We start from the raw sequence: 16,170 nt of genomic DNA on the forward strand, positions 1-16,170 counted from the left end.
TTTATGATAAAAGTTAGCTCCAAAGAATACTTCCGGTTTGGTGTTTATTTTGTTAAAACATGTATATTTAAAAGTCTTTGCAAACCAGTAAACGCAAATACTAAACTGTTGCTTAAATATTGCAGAAAATTGTTTCAAAGTAATATTTCTTGTCTGCAACTTTAAAGCTTATTTACTAGTTCCGCAGAAGACCGGTGCAATTTGATTGGTCGTACTCAAAGTCGTGCGGGCAGATTGAATTTGCGCGTTGCAGATAGTTTTGAGTACTGCACAAACTTTTAAATTCTGGTGATTCAGTAATTGCGGTCAGCAATGGATCGTCATGACGAGGATGACAGATGGGATTACGACTGTCCTCAGTTTGTAGATTTTACGGTTCCGATGCCATTTAACGATGGTGCAGATCAAATGTTCGGTAGGTACTACGTGGGCGGCTGTGTTGTGACGTTTCGTATGCTCCCTTTTCCCCTTTATGAAGCCAAGACTTTACTCAACCATAAACACTGTTTATAACTTCATTTCTTTGTCGTAAATAATAAAAAGTGAGTGTGGTTAATGTTGTGATCCTTTTGCGTTATTTGAAAGTTTTATGTGAGAATTACAGGGTTCTGACGATCACGGATCATCGCTTCCTTGGTGGAAACGAATGACGGAATGTATTAACTATTATGAATCACTGAATGTGACTTGGAAAGCTTCAAACAAAAGACACAGCTTCAGCGCTGGCATACGGTCATTTATCTCGAATTCGCAGCCAGTGGTTCCCGTTAACTTCAACAAGTTCAGCTAACATAACAATGAACAATAGGCGAGTCCATAATGACAGTTTCATGGAGGCAAAAAACTGCTTGCGGCTGACCTCTCCCTATGCTTCATTGCTTGACACTGACTCAGTGATTGCGAAGGTGTATATTAAATGATTTGAAGGCTAGCTCGGCAAGAATTAAACACAATAGGTTGATACCAAAAAAGTCGCATAGCATTCATTAGCAAGCGCCTCAGTCAATTTCAAAGACATACTCGCCTAGTTGCAGTCTCACCAAATCCCAGTGTTCCCGAAATAACGCTGCTTCATTCAGCTAATTTCGTCACTAGGGAAGGAGGGCTGTATTATAACTAATAACTGACGCAAAAGGAGTTTAATTTAAAAGTTGGTGCATTTCCTATTGACTTGTGATTTTTTCTGAATAGAGGGTATGCACTCGGGTAGAGTTCCTGGTGGTTTCCTCAGATCTTGTTGGAGGTCACGTGACACTTTGCTGCACCCTCAAAAATGTTGTTTTCGTCTTAGAAAGTCTGTTGGTTCAGAAACATTTATGATTCAAACCAAACAATTGATTCATTCATTTCCAAGTGCTATAACAATGACTTTTAGAGTTTTCAGTTATGTTTACAATGAACAGGGATTGGCTTGGGTTTTGTCCACTGGAGGTCCATTGACTGACTCAGCCATGATAAATCAATCAGTCATTTTGCAAACCAATCACTAATCAGTCAAGAAAAAAACCTTTCCTTCCACCACGGGACTGCCGCAATTGTGCATTACGACAGTGAAGAGAAACTTCTGAAAGTTGTTTACAATCACAATGTACAAATGAGAGGAAAATTCAATTCATTTCTTCATTTTCTTGTTTATTTTCCAATGGTCTTAGACTCTTACATGAAGAGGAATAAAAGGTCTGAGGACACAATAACCATATTTATTTCAATTAAGTAAGGAAGGGAAAAAAACCAACAACAATAGCAGACAAAGATAAGACACGTGCTGACTGACTCTGCTGCATGTTTATCGGTCAGTTGACGGATTAAGACCCATGTGTGTCGGTCTTTTTTGAATTTAACATGGCAAAAGACCGATGACCACGCCCAAGCCAATCCCTGAATGAATGAACCCAAAGGCCAACAAAAAAAAGTTGTATGTTTCTGGTAACATGGCTACAAAAAATAGGGTAGGTAGGTGGGATATATTTGGGTTTTTTTTGTTGGTGAGGGTAGAAAATAACTATACAGTGACACAAAGAGACTGGACTTACTATACAAAGAGAAAGACAACACATTACAAAACAAATGAGACAAAAGGGATGCGGGGTTATCCCCCTTGTGTCGCCTGCCGTGTGTTACTTTCGTTTTGACGCTTTTTTTCTTCTTTTTTTTTTTTTTACAAATGCAATAAATAAAAAAAGTCTTGGGTCGGCGGGAAAAAACTTGGTAGGGTCGGGTGACCAGAAACATACAATTTTGTTGTTGTTGCCTAATGGTAATTATGACGTGCTTTGCCATCGACGTACCCTATTGGTTATATATATATATGACAACAGAATTACTGCTTGTGCTCTTAAGTTTTATTAGCTGAAGAGTCTCAGCTGTTCTTCAAGTTCAACTTCTTGTCTACTCATGTTCTACCTCCTGCTGAGTACAGTGGAACTCCCCTATTTAAGACTTCCTCCATTTTAAGACACTGTTTTAGTAGACTTTCTTTTCATAACCTCTGTAAATTTCCCAAAAATTGACCTCTTTTTGAATCTTTTCTTGGTTTTAAATTCAATGACTACAGACTAGGTTTCACATAAATATTTCCCAGATTATCATTATGATACAGCAGCTGTCTTGGTGACAGTACACTGAGTGACTGACACTGACAGACTGGAGGCAGTGGAGCTTTACCTGGAGATTGAGTTAATCTGGAGGTCCTTGTCTATACACCAGGGTTCAGTCTGGGAGACAAAGACTACGGGTCATTTGCCATTGTAATTTGTATTAAGAATAAGATGTTTTAGGTGTCAAGCCGCCCATGTCATCACTGGACACTGACATCAGCATGTTGTAAAAAACTCAGGAACACAGAGGAGTAATAATGTAATTTTATGTAAATGTACACTACCTCATTCCAAATGCCATACTCCGATGTTAACTGTGCATTGGCAGTGTTGTGGAACTTGTTCCCAGACATAAAAGTCGAAAGGTCAGTTTGTTCTGAATTAAAACAAATATATATATCGGTCAAAATGCCCTGGCCACAAAAATTTGTTCTGTGTCAAAACTATCAGACATGCGACCGTCCTAGGGTCATAACATTGCAATGTGTCAGATAAAAAAAAGTATACATGTGTAAATGACAGAAGACCGAGGCCTAGGAACAGCACTGCATAGGGTGGTGCAGAGGTACCTAATCTTGATGTGTAGTGTTCTGACTCAATGAAAAGAACTCTGATGGGTCGTTTTCAGATTTTATGTGCCAATGGCGCATTGAGAATTTTGAGATTCATTCAGTGTGAGTGCATGACAACAAAGCTTACAATTTCCATTCGGATGTTGCTGGAGTGTCTCATTGATGCTTGGACTTAGAGCGCAAATGCAGTGGAAGTTACTATAACAGTTTGTGTTCTGTACCTTTCAGAAAGCACTGTGATGGGAGAGGGACCAATCACATCAACGGTGCATTTTCTAAATCAAGGTGAGTCATGTGACCATTTCATGTTCACCATGATTTTGATTTAGTCATACAGTATTACAGTTGTTTGGTGAAACAGTTATAGTTATACACTGGGTAAATGTAGAAATAATACCCAGTAAGTTGACACTAACAGACCTAACATCAGTAAGATGCAAACTCCAGTTCATCCGGTTCTCAAAGATAGGTTTAATTTTTTTAAGCTTGTTTTTTTGCAAGCATTTGAAAGTAAAGCTTTAGTTCTGGCAGAACAGTTTCATTGTGTTTGCTGACGTTTTACATTATGGTTTTCTCTTGTGCACAGGAGAACAAATCGAGCAAGGAGCCGAGGAAGGAGAAGAACAGAATGCCCAGGAACAAACAGAAAAGACAGTGGCAGTGGGGGAAACCAAAAGCACAAAGAAAATGGAGACATCCGAAGTAACAAAAAAAAAACCCATGGAGCGCATTCTGGGCAATGTGGTGACATCTTTGGAACAGTGGAAGAATCGTGGCAAGCATGCTTCATCAGGACCAGAGTAAATCTGTTTTCAATGTCTTTGCATTCCCTTGTTACTGTTCCACCTTTTCCATGCATCAGGAGCCGTGAGAGGGGGGAGGGGGGTCTTGAACTTTTCTTGTGTACCAGTGTATGTGAAGAATGGATACTGTTTGATGTTGATCTGCACAAAACTAGGTGGATGTGTGAAACATGTTCTACTTGTTTCTCAGTATTTCTAGACACTATGAATCGGGCATTGCAGCATTTTTTTTTGTTTAAACAGTATTTTATTCGTAAACAGACACATGATAATATAACAACATCATTAAGAAGGAGCACAACAAGTTTAAAACTGATGATAAGTGCTCACATAAACATGCCTGAAATTTCATGGCGGAATATGATCAATGCGACACATTTTTTGAAAAAAAAGAAAAGAAAAGAAAAAGGGCAAAAAAAAAGGGGAGAAAAACAACAACGAAAACTTAGTTTGAATTATCGAACACAATCTGTGTCAATACCAAAAACAAATACAAAATGAGAACGAGAACGGAAGACACAACAAAATATCAAAAAGTAGATGGGCCCCAAGTAATATATTTTTTTTAAAAACCCACCAACAACATCGAACTAAGGTGTCCCAAAGCGGTTTGATTTCTCAATATAGCTTTGGACAACAACAAAAATAGCACTATTTTCAAATATGGAAATGTTTGAATCACTTGTCAGTGTGTCTTCGCATATTTGAAGAATAATCGTTTTTGCATTTCAATTTTCATGCACACATAAAGGAATAAGGCCAACTTTAAGTATTTATATCCACAAACAAACAACACAAAAAACGGAACAGCTAAATCAGCAGCGAGGAAAAATAATTTTCTATTAGACAGTTGAACCGCCTTGCAGCATTGCCCATCTATTTGTTAAACTTAAATGTTCTCCTTATGAATAGCATTAGCAATGTTTCCTTTGTCCTGGTCTTTGCAGTCTAGGGCTGATTTCCTCTTCCATATCCTGTCAATTCTTTATGTAGACATCTAATCCGCAGTGAGGCCTCCACCAGCAAGAAGCCACGCAAGAGTGCAGAGAAGGGTGTGCATGAGGTGCGTGCGGCGGCTGCAACCAAGTCAGGGCTGACCAGGTCCAAGTCTGTGCAGGTGAAGAAAACCTCAGTCAGTTCCCTTTGTTCAGAAAAATCCACCATCGCTGGCGGAGCTTCTGGTTCCAAGCCTCTGCGTGCTCACACCCGCACACTTTCTCGTGGAAGTACAAGGTCACGCAGCAATTCCGTGGACCTGGGACCAGTTACGGGAGAGTCAAAGGCAGACAACACAACAGGAGGCAAATCATCGAAGATGCCAAGTCTTTTGAAGTGAGAATACTGTGTGTTTGTGTGGAACGTACTTTAGTATAATATAAATTTTGGCGTGAATTTTTAAGGAACTGAGCTAATACTGATTGTTACTTAGTGCAGTAATAGGCCGTAACCTTATTTGGGCTTGACTAATGTGACTGGTGGAGGTTTTTGTTATTCATACTACAGTAGGAAACATTTTTATCTGGTAATTGGTTGCACATTCCTTATAGCATTTTGAAACAAAAATCAATGATCGTTTAATGACTAATTTGGGTGTTTTTGTTGTTGCGTTTAGTCTTTTTGTTAGAAAAAAAGGTACAAGATGTAGTTAAAAAAGAATTGTGTTTTTATTCAGCACCATGTCGACTTCATTATCCTAACTTTCTGGAGTAATAGCAAGCAAAGCTGTTTAACTCTTTTCCCTGTCAGGCGTCTTGGGGAGGCGGTGACATCGTCTAAAGTGAAGAGCACCGATGAACTGGAGATGGAGCGCATCAAGCAGTTGAGGAAGGAATTGCAGCACAAGCGTCAGATGGCTCAGGAGTCCTACAAGAAATCCATGTTCAAAGCTGCTCCTGTTGCCGTGCACTCCAGCAAAGGTCCCACAATGCCGCAGGAGTTCCGCTTCCAGACCGACACTCGTCTGAAAACGCAGGGCGAGAAGGCTGGGGAGAAGAGCGTTGGTGACTTTGTCAAATCGCTGCGCTCACGCACAGTTGTGTCTCCAGTAAGCATGGCATTTTGTGATTTAAGGGGTGTGGTGTGCTAGATATTTTTTATTTTTTTTATTTTATTTTTTAACATTTTATTTCCTTTATATACACATAAACATAGCATAGCATACATCATACACCGAGTTTATCAACAAAGCGCATACACACGTACATACCTAGACAAGACGCAGACATAGACAGTAGGGTGGGATGTTGAAAAGACAGGGGATATGGAAGGGGGGGGGGGGAACTGAGGTTGTGGGGGGGGAGGGGGGGGGGTTGTAACTGAGGTTGGGGGAGGGGAGGGGGGTAGGTGGGGGCGGTGGTCACAATTTAGCCTCCAAGTATACATGGGGTTTAATTATCGGCAAAAAAGTATTGTATAACCTGTTATGAGTAAATGGGTCAGGGGGTATCACATTCAAAAATGTTCATATGAAATCAATCAATACAATTATCCTATAGCATCAATGAAAAAAGTGTCTATATAAACACCACTCTTTTTCAAATTTACCATAATAATTATTTACACTAGCATTATACTTTTCGATCAAAAACCTTTGTTTAGCAATTTTCACAAAAACATTTAGTGTTGGGACTGTCTTATTTAATTTGGCTCCAAATATACTTTGTTTGGCAAGGAGAATAAACAAATCAAAAACAGCATCCGTATGAAAGTTGTCTAAATACCCTAAAATGACTAGCTCTTTTGACAAATTCAAATTACTGCAATGTGTGAAATTTTGACATAACCATTCTGTGAAATCAGACCAGAAAAGCTTAACTCTTGTGCACTCCCAAAACAAATGTTCTAAGGTTTCCTCTTCCTGTGTACAAAAGCTACATAGTGATGTGTCAGAAATTTTCATCAAAAATAACAGGCGTTGAGTGGGAAAAATTCTATGCAGTATTCTATATTGGAACCACCTTAGGTATGTGTCTTGTGTAGTTTGCCTTATTGTCAAAAATACCTTTCCAACATTTACATCAAAATTCAATAAATTAGACCATTTTTCCAGGCACTGTAGATTGCCATCATTTTTCACAAGATGGGTATATATATGTTTTACTCCACCTTTAGCTATTTGTTTCCATACAACATCATCACCAATATGAAAAACATTGTTTAAAACTGCATCTAACTTTAGTCTTTTATGAAAATTCTTAACTGAGCGCATAACGCCCTCGAAAAAGACAAAATTCAGTTGTAAATTTGGATGTTTCAATTTAAAATCGTTATATGACAAAAACCCATCGGCTCTCATCAAGTGACCGACTGTAATAATGCCGTTTTCCATCCAATTCCTGTTAAAAATAACCTTTTTATCTATGCAAATATGTACATTATAATACAGACGCTCTGAAGCAAAATCACTCAAGGAGATGGGGACACATTTGCATGCAAAATGTTTATAATGTTTGAAAACATCTCTCCAGAAAGGATTCTGAACTCTTTGCATCAATATGTTTCCAAACTCACCTCCTCTTTTGTGAATGTTATGTACAAGTGGACACAGAGCTTTCAGAAGTTTAGTTACTTTTCCTTCACTACAAAGGACTCGCTGTAACCATGATATCTTCAGAGCTGACAAAAAGCATTTCAAATCCACCATTTTAAGCCCCCCCCCCCTCTTCAAACGACTGATATGCTGTTGTTCTCTTTATTCTATCTTTCTTACCATTCCATAGAAATGAAAAAAATAACCTATTCAAATCAAACAAAAACTTATCATCAGGGTCAGGTAAACTCATAAACAGATGAGTTAACTTAGACAGCGCCAAACTCTTAATAACTGTTATTTTTCCAAAGGGTGTTAAATTTCTTCTGGACCAGGACCTGAACAAATTCTCAATTTCTACCAATTTATGTTCATAATTAAGGGGTATAATGTCATCTAAGTTGACTGAAAAAACAATGCCAAGAACTTTAAATGTTACAGGGTTCCAACTGAGCATAAGTTCCGGCATAAATTTAATATTACAATTTGTATGTGAGCCTATCCAGACTGCCGTAGTTTTCTCATAGTTCATTTTCAGACCGGATATAGAGGCAAATTGCTTCAAAACGTTCATACATGCACAAAATGATTGTTTTGAACCATCCAGAAACAGGGCGGTGTCATCTGCAAACTGGGATATTAATATTTCATCATCTGCCACCTTTATACCTTTTATCTCTGTACTCTGGCGGATCATAATGGACAGAAATTCGGCACATATTAGATATAAATAAGGTGACAATGGATCTCCTTGTCTGGTACCTCTTTGTACATCAAACCAACTGGAATATTTACCATTCACAGAAACACATGATCTAATATTATTATAAAAAGTGAAAATCCATCTTTTAATGTCATCACCGAAGTTGAATTTGCACAAACATTTATCAATGAAGGACCAAGAAACGCTGTCGAAAGCTTTTTCAAAGTCAATGCACATCAAGAGGCCACGTATGTTATGCTTATTCACATAAAATAGAGTATCATATAATAACCTTATGTTTTGGCCAATGTACCTTCCTTTAATAAAGCCTGTCTGATCTTCATGGATCAAGTTTGGTAACACAGACTTTAACCGTTCAGCAATACAGGATGAAGCAATCTTATAAACTACATTCAACAGTGTAATGGGTCGCCAATTTTTCAAAAAACTTTTATCCTTTCCATCCTTTGGTATACAGGTAATAACTCCCTGTCTCTGGGTGATTGACATCTCTCCCTTTTCAAAGCTACAATTCAGGGATCTCAAGAGAAAGGAACAGAGATCTTTAAAAAAGAACTTAAAAAACTCAGCTGAATACCCATCTGAACCAGGACTTTTGTCGTTATTTAAACGTTTTATAACTGCCATAATTTCTTGCATGGTAATTTTCCCTTCCAAACAATCTCTTTCTTCATTGGAGAGTGCTGGGTGTTCTAAATTTTCATCAATCGATTCATTTACCAAATTTGTGTCTCTTGTGGAATACAATTCTTCATAAAAACACTTGACCTCATTACATATAAGGTCACTATCATGTATAACCCCGTTCTCAGTCTGTACAAAACACATTGCTTTCTGCACATAATTCCTTTTTTCCAGGTTACAAAAATAATTGGTATTCTTCTCACCATCACAAATCCACCTGGCACGTGATCTCACAATAATACCATCAACTCGCTTCTGCCGCACCTCACACAAATCTCGCTTCTTCTGTTCTAACAACTGTACATTACTTTCATTCACCTGATTCTCCAAACATACAATCTCAGCAAGGATTTCTCTTTCTTTCCTATCACTTTCTCTCTTTTTATGTGAGGCGTAGGATATACATTTACCTCTTATCTCCAGCAAAATCATTTCAAAAAATAATTGATCATTAATCATCAACACCAAATCTTCATCCTCAATCAAATGTATATTATTTCTGTCATAAACAGGTACAGCATATTGTATTTTCAAATCTAATATCACTTGCTTAACTAATCCAACAAATGTTATATCTTTTAATAGTGAGTTATTAAACTTCCATAGTGGTCGGTGTCTTTTTACAATGTCAGTATTAAAACATAAAGATACAGGTGAATGATCCGAATTATAACTGGGCATAATATCAACACCATTAACAATTAATCCCAATTGTTCAGATGTTAAAAAATAATCCAGTCTACTTCTTTGTACACCATTAAATCTTCGCCAGGTATATTTTCTTAAACCGGTGTGCAGATTTCTATAAATATCTACAAGATTCAACTGTTCCATCATATCTAACATCTTTTTCCTACTTCTCATTTTATACACTTTTGAAGGATGATTAGAATCAATCTTAGGATCAATTGCAATGTTCCAGTCCCCTCCAATCACAATACAGTCATTATCAAATGAAACAATATTATCCATCAGGTTTTCAAAAAACTCAGGGTGGTCACCAGTGCTTGGGCCATATACATTCCCCAGAGTAAATCGTTTATTCAACATTTCTATATCAATCAAAATATATCGCCCCTCTGGATCTCTCACAACATTATGAAGTTTATATTCAAAATTATTTTTAAATAACACAGCAACTCCTCTGCTTGCAGTACTATTTCCTGCCACAATACATTCAAACCCCCATTGTGCTAGATATTTTTAGTTGAGATCAGAGATAATGATTATTTGAAAAAAAGAACTTGCATACATTTTTTCTTTTTTACATTTTGTCAATTTTCCTGAAATCCAAAAATATATCATATGTTATGTTTTTATAAACAGACCTGTTTACCAGTACGATTTGGGCGTATTTTCTACGCCAAATTATTATCGGTACGACAATATGCAACACACGCACAAAATACGACTAAGAAAAAGTCTAGAATACGTTTTCCTCTGTTGGTGTGCTGATTACGGGAGGGTACAACTGATACCGGTTTGGGTCTAAGGGAGATAACCTTGACAGCGAGTCTTCAGCTGTGGAAACCTCGTTCAGTTGTTGGCACGTGCGATCGTCTGGACAATCGTGGCAAAATGAAGCGGAAAAATGTGCCAGTTTTGGATTCATGACTGTACCAAGTCTAAACAGCAGAAGCAGCAGATTTTCTTGGAGAAATATAAGAAAGAGCCAGGAATTGTGGAGTCTACTGTGGGAAAAAGTCAGGCACACTGCAAGTATTGTAAATCAGATTTCTCCGTTGCCCATGCTGGGAAATATGACATCGAACGACACTGCAGTTCCAAAACTCACCTGGACAAGGTTGCTGCAAAGAAATCCGCTGAAAGCTGCCAAGGAATTATGAAGTTCATTCCCGCAAAGCAAATCCTGCCAGAAGAAAAGGCTGTAGTCCGTGCTGAAGCAATGTTTTCTGAGATGATTGTAAAAATGAACTTGCCACTGTCAACCGCAGATGTTATTTCACGAACTTCATCTTTTCATTATCAATCTGTTTGGAATACACTGGTTATAATGCTACAAACTGACAGATAAATAAAACTGTTTTATCCCTGTTGTATTGGAAGGAGTTAAATTCTGAAGGTGTTCACAAGACATGCTCGTTTGCACCCATGCGCACATTTTCCCTTGCCCATATGGCTTTGCTTGCAAAGTACACCAACTTTTTGAAAAATACACTCAACTTTGGGAAAGTACTCTTGCCTCGGGTTTAGGGTAAACAGGTCTGTATAAAATACAAGCTCAGAAAGTTAAAAAGAATACCAAAAATTGCACTTTCCTGTTCAGCACAAGCGCTACTGCGCTATATCGGCTGTCGCTTCAGGCAATTAAGCTCAGCAGCAGAGTTTGGCATGCTTTGCGTGAACTTTGCAGAGACCAGCTCAATTTTCTCGGTTTAGCTGAAGTAGTCTTGGTGATGACAGATTTTGTTTTCAGTGTCAATCTTTTAGTTTCATGTGGACAGATTGACTATTAATGTATTGATTTCCTTTTACGGGACTTGTTTAATTTTGTTTTAATGACACACAAGGATGCCTTGTTTTCTCTGTGACTGGCATGTTTAACTAATGATTGAAAATTCATCCACTGCACATTATTCTTCTTCTTCTACTTTCATGGGCTCATACGCCGCTTTCGGGGGATGCATGCTTGGTATAACCAACCCTCAACCCACCTGGCCCGGCCGGGATTCGAATCCCCGACCTTCCGCTTGGGAGGCTGGCGTCTTATCCACTAGGCCGTTGCGCTTGTCTATCCATTTCAAATAAAGCATGTTGTAACAAATGTAGGTAATTTACAATTATTTACATTTGTTTTGTTTTCTATTTTATTTTTTTGAAATTTAGTACATGTTGTATGCATGTTGAATAGAAGTCAAAGCAGACTATTGAAGTTACTGTGTGTCTCGACAGGGTCCCTCGTCGTCAGGTCCCAAGAAGCTGACGGTCCCACACCCATTTCATCTGACAGAGAAGCCCAGCACAAGCTCCCATCAGCCACAAGCTGACAGCAAGTTTCAGTCCATGGCAGAGCAGGTCAAAGCTTTCCATAGACAAACACCAGAGCGATTCCGAATACGAGCACGCAGTAAGTTTTTTTGTATGTATCTTTTTCTTTGAAACTGGTACTGTTGCCTAAAACTCTGTGTCAGACAGTTTTATCAGAGGAGCAGTGAGTGTTTGAAATAAACTGTTAGTATGGAAATGGAAACATGGTCTGAAAGCAGACACGAAAAATGTACGAATAAAAATGCGATGTTTCATTTGTAGAGAAGTAGAATTTTGGTAACAGAAAATCTTATGTCAGCAGAAATGTTGTTTTTATTTTACAAAGGAATGCCTGATGCCAATCGGGCAGGGGCATTAGGGGGCTCAAATTTGCATCACATCTTCTTATTAAAAGTAATAGTGCGTCCTGCATTGTTGACTGATACTGATTCAATTTTGGCCAATTGTGAACAAAAAGATAGTGACATACATCACTTCTGTAAGCTGCTGGCATTTCCATGCCAATGGAATTTTAGCTTCACACTCACACGGGTGAGTTCTGTTAGTGCATTTCTTGGAAAACCCTGGTGTCTGCAATTTATTCGCCAGTGTTGTATTTTTATGGACGAGTGTGGACTTGTTTCCATAAGTGAATCACTTTTAGCAGAACTCTTTTTTCGTGTGATCTATTTAGAAACAACATTACTTGATATTATTGTAATTAATGAACTGAGATGGAGTGGTGCATAATCTTTTTTTTGACTCACATGCGAAGCAAAAGTGAGTCTATGTACTCACCCGAGTCGTCCGGCCGTCCGGAAAACTTTAACGTTAAATATTTCTTGGACACTATTCAGTCTATCAGTACCAAATTTGGCAAGATGGTGTATGATGACAAGGCCCCCAAAAACATACTTAGCATCTTGACCTTGCTTCAATTTTTCACATTTTTCCCATTTTCTCTGAAGTTTTTGAGATTGAATACCTCACCTATATATGATATATAGGGCAAAGTAAGCCCCATCTTTTGATACCAATTTGGTTTACCTTGCGTCAAGGTCAAGGTCACAGGAGCTCTTCAAAGTTGGATTGTATACATATTTTGAAGTGACCTTGACCCTGAACTATGGAAGATAACTGTTTCAAACTTAAAAATTATGTGGGGCACATGTTATGCTTTCATCATGAGACACATTTGGTCCCATATGATCAAGGTCAAGGTCACTTTGACCCTTATGAAATGTGACCAAAATAAGGTATTGAACCACTAAAAGTGACCATATCTCATGGTAGAAAGAGCCAATAAGCACCATTGTACGTCCTATGTCTTGAATTAACAGCTTTGTGTTGCATGACCTTGGATGACCTTGACCTTGGGTCAAGGTCACATGTATTTTGGTAGGAAAAATGTGTAAAGCAGAAGGTCAAGCATGTGAGTCGTATGGGCTTTGCCCTTCTTGTTTTTCTACACAGGTGGAGACGTACCCCATAAGCAAGGTTCGCGTTCTATCTCCCCTCCGAGATTGACCCAGGCTCATACCCCAAACCTGACTGCACGAAATCGCCATCGGCCTAACCATTTCCCTTCACAACAAGATCTGGAGGAAAAAGAAATCGAGGAAATGAAACGGTAAATTGAAGCTTGCTTTTTTTGTTTTACCTCGACACAAGGATTGTCACGAACAGATTGAACCTGTAGCTCCTGCAAATTTCTCAGCGTTCACCTTCCTCAGGTCCATTCAGACAACTTGGTGTGAAAACAGAATAGCTCAGTGATATCATTGCCAAATTCCTCTGCATTCACTTTACCCTGGAGTACTGGTAGGTTTATCCGAGTTTCTTTTTAATTCTTCAACCACGAAGGCATTCATTGGGAGGTTAAGAATCTCTGCCTTTTTCAAGGCACTTGGCCAAGTAACACTCACATGTCTGGACTACAGCGCTTAAGAAAACAAAAGAATTCAGTGCGGTGGTCAGGCGGCTACTCGCCAGTGTCGATTACAGAAACACATCACATCATAAACTTTTGATTGCGTCATGCATTTTGCTCCTGCGGACTGAAAAGTTGAATCGACATGATGCTTAACTCGCCATCTTGATATTTCTTGTGTCTACTCAGTCACTCTATTAACTCCTGCTTTACGGCTTTTGAAACTTGATTTTAAACACATTTTTGACTCACATGCGAAGCAAAAGTGAGTCTATGTACTCACCCGAGTCGTCCGTCCGGAAAACTTTAACGTTGAATATTTCTTGGACACTATTCAGTCTATCAGTACCAAATTTGGCAAGATGGTGTATGATGACAAGGCCCCAAAAAACATACATAGCATCTTGACCTTGCTTCAAGGTCAAGGTCGCAGGGGCCATAAATGTCTAAAAAACAGCTATTTTTCCCATTTTCTCTGAAGTTTTTGAGATTTAATACCTCACCTATATATGATATATAGGGCAAAGTAAGCCCCATCTTTTGATACGGTATACCAGTTTGGGTTACCTTGGGTCAAGGTCACAGGAGCTCTTCAAAGTTGGATTGTATACATATTTTGAAGTGACCTTGACCCTGAACTATGGAAGATAACTGTTGCAAACTTAAAAATTATGTGGGGCACATGTTATGCTTTCATCATGAGACACATTTGGTCACATATGATCAAGGTCAAGGTCACTTTGACCCTTATGAAATGTGACCAAAATAAGGTAGTGAACCACTAAAAGTGACCATATCTCATGGTAGAAAGAGCCAATAAGCACCATTGTACTTCCTATGTCTTGAATTAACAGCTTTGTGTTGCATGACCTTGGATGACCTTGACCTTGGGTCAAGGTCACATGTATTTTGGTAGGAAAAATGTGTAAAGCAGTTCTTAGTGTATGATGTCATTGCTAGGTTTAGCTGAAGGTCAAGGTCATGTCAAGGTCAAGCATGTGAGTCGTATGGGCTTTGCCCTTCTTGTTAAGAAATTGTTATGATAACCCAAGTAACCTTCCCATATGGATCCCATGTGGGCCCCAAGTGGGATCCCACATGGTGACGTTGTGGGAAGTCCCACGTGGGCGCCATGTGGGATTTGATTACAACTTCCAGTGGGAGCCTAGTGGGAAGTAAATATGACACGAGTGGGAAACGGGTGGGGCACGAGTGGGATCAGGGTGGGAAACGAGTGGGATTCACGGGTGGAAAACGAGTGGGATTCAGGTCGGAAGCGAGTGGGATTCAGGTGGGAAACAAGTGGGGTTTAAATCGGAAACGTGTGGGACTTCTTCTTAATTCTTCTTCTTCTGACTTCCGTAGAGGACTGGGTTCTTGCGAACGTCTCAAGAGTCCTGCGAATTTTAAAATCATCAATGCATAACTAAAGAAAGAAAAAAACAAGAACAACTGATACACACAGATACATATTTAAGCACACACACACTAGTTTTTAATCACTCAATTCAACTTGACGCTGGATTACGTGGGAAAGCCGTGTTGATGCGTTTATCAACCTTCGAGTTTGACAGTAATCCCACTAATCGTCTTCGCTTTGTTGAATATGAAGCCGCCATTATATTACTTGGTGTTCTTCAGATGTAATCTTTGATCCATGCACATGCAATACTCGCGCGCACGGAACAATTCACAGTATATTCGCCGGCAATTGTAGCAAATTTCAAACACTCTCAATTGGCAGGCCCAACGCGGAACTGAACAGGGCAGAATAATAGTCCCGCAGTGAAAACAAAAATCCTTGAAAATATTTAGTCATCACGTGAGTAAATAAACCATTGTAGAGACAACAGTTGTTATTAACAGAACTGCAATAATTACACACATATAAAATACTTCGGTGTATTTTGAATGATAGTATTCTTCAACGTTTGCTAGGATTCAAACGAGTCCAGTGTAAACAGCGTGTGCTGTGACGTCACCGATCTCGATGGGGCAACTTGCAGATTCGCGCAGTGTGACTCGCGCTTGCAGTGTCGGAACATTTTCTTCGCACGCTGTGTGGGAACGAAGAGGGAATTCCCACTTTTATCCCATTTCTGTCGAAGTGCAAGCTTGTTTCCCAGAGACTAAGGGACGGCCAAGGTCTATACCACTTTTTCCCCATAGCTTTGACTGTGGGAGTTCTGTGGGATGGGAGTGGGCCCACTCTCCCATCCTCTTCCCACTTATTCACCACTGGGAAACCAGTGGGAATTCACTTGGGAAATCACACCTAAAGATGTTAGAGTATGCATTGATTACACAAGGTAAGCAAATGTTATGCCTATTCGAATGCAAAAA

General features: G+C 39.0%; 1 protein-coding gene and 1 long non-coding RNA gene across 3 annotated transcripts in view; one reads left to right on the plus strand and one right to left on the minus strand.

Moving 5' to 3' along the window:
* The window catches only part of LOC138970656 (uncharacterized), a 273,936-nt gene that overhangs the window by 167,197 nt on the left and 90,569 nt on the right, over positions 1-16,170 (minus strand). The gene's annotated exons all lie outside the window — the stretch shown is intronic.
* Positions 217-16,170, plus strand: part of LOC138970627 (targeting protein for Xklp2 homolog) — a 28,129-nt gene continuing 12,175 nt past the window's right edge. For both annotated transcript variants that reach the window (XM_070343100.1, XM_070343105.1), the window contains exons 1-7: positions 217-415; positions 3,398-3,454; positions 3,756-3,969; positions 4,981-5,304; positions 5,719-6,016; positions 11,823-11,997; positions 13,371-13,527. In XM_070343100.1, the coding sequence (XP_070199201.1) occupies positions 313-415; positions 3,398-3,454; positions 3,756-3,969; positions 4,981-5,304; positions 5,719-6,016; positions 11,823-11,997; positions 13,371-13,527 (1,328 nt within the window). In that variant the 5' untranslated portion in view covers positions 217-312. The remainder of the gene's footprint in view (positions 416-3,397; positions 3,455-3,755; positions 3,970-4,980; positions 5,305-5,718; positions 6,017-11,822; positions 11,998-13,370; positions 13,528-16,170) is intronic.

The sequence above is a fragment of the Littorina saxatilis genome, linkage group LG1 (genome assembly GCF_037325665.1).
Source record: "Littorina saxatilis isolate snail1 linkage group LG1, US_GU_Lsax_2.0, whole genome shotgun sequence".
Lineage (NCBI taxonomy): Eukaryota > Metazoa > Mollusca > Gastropoda > Littorinimorpha > Littorinidae > Littorina > Littorina saxatilis.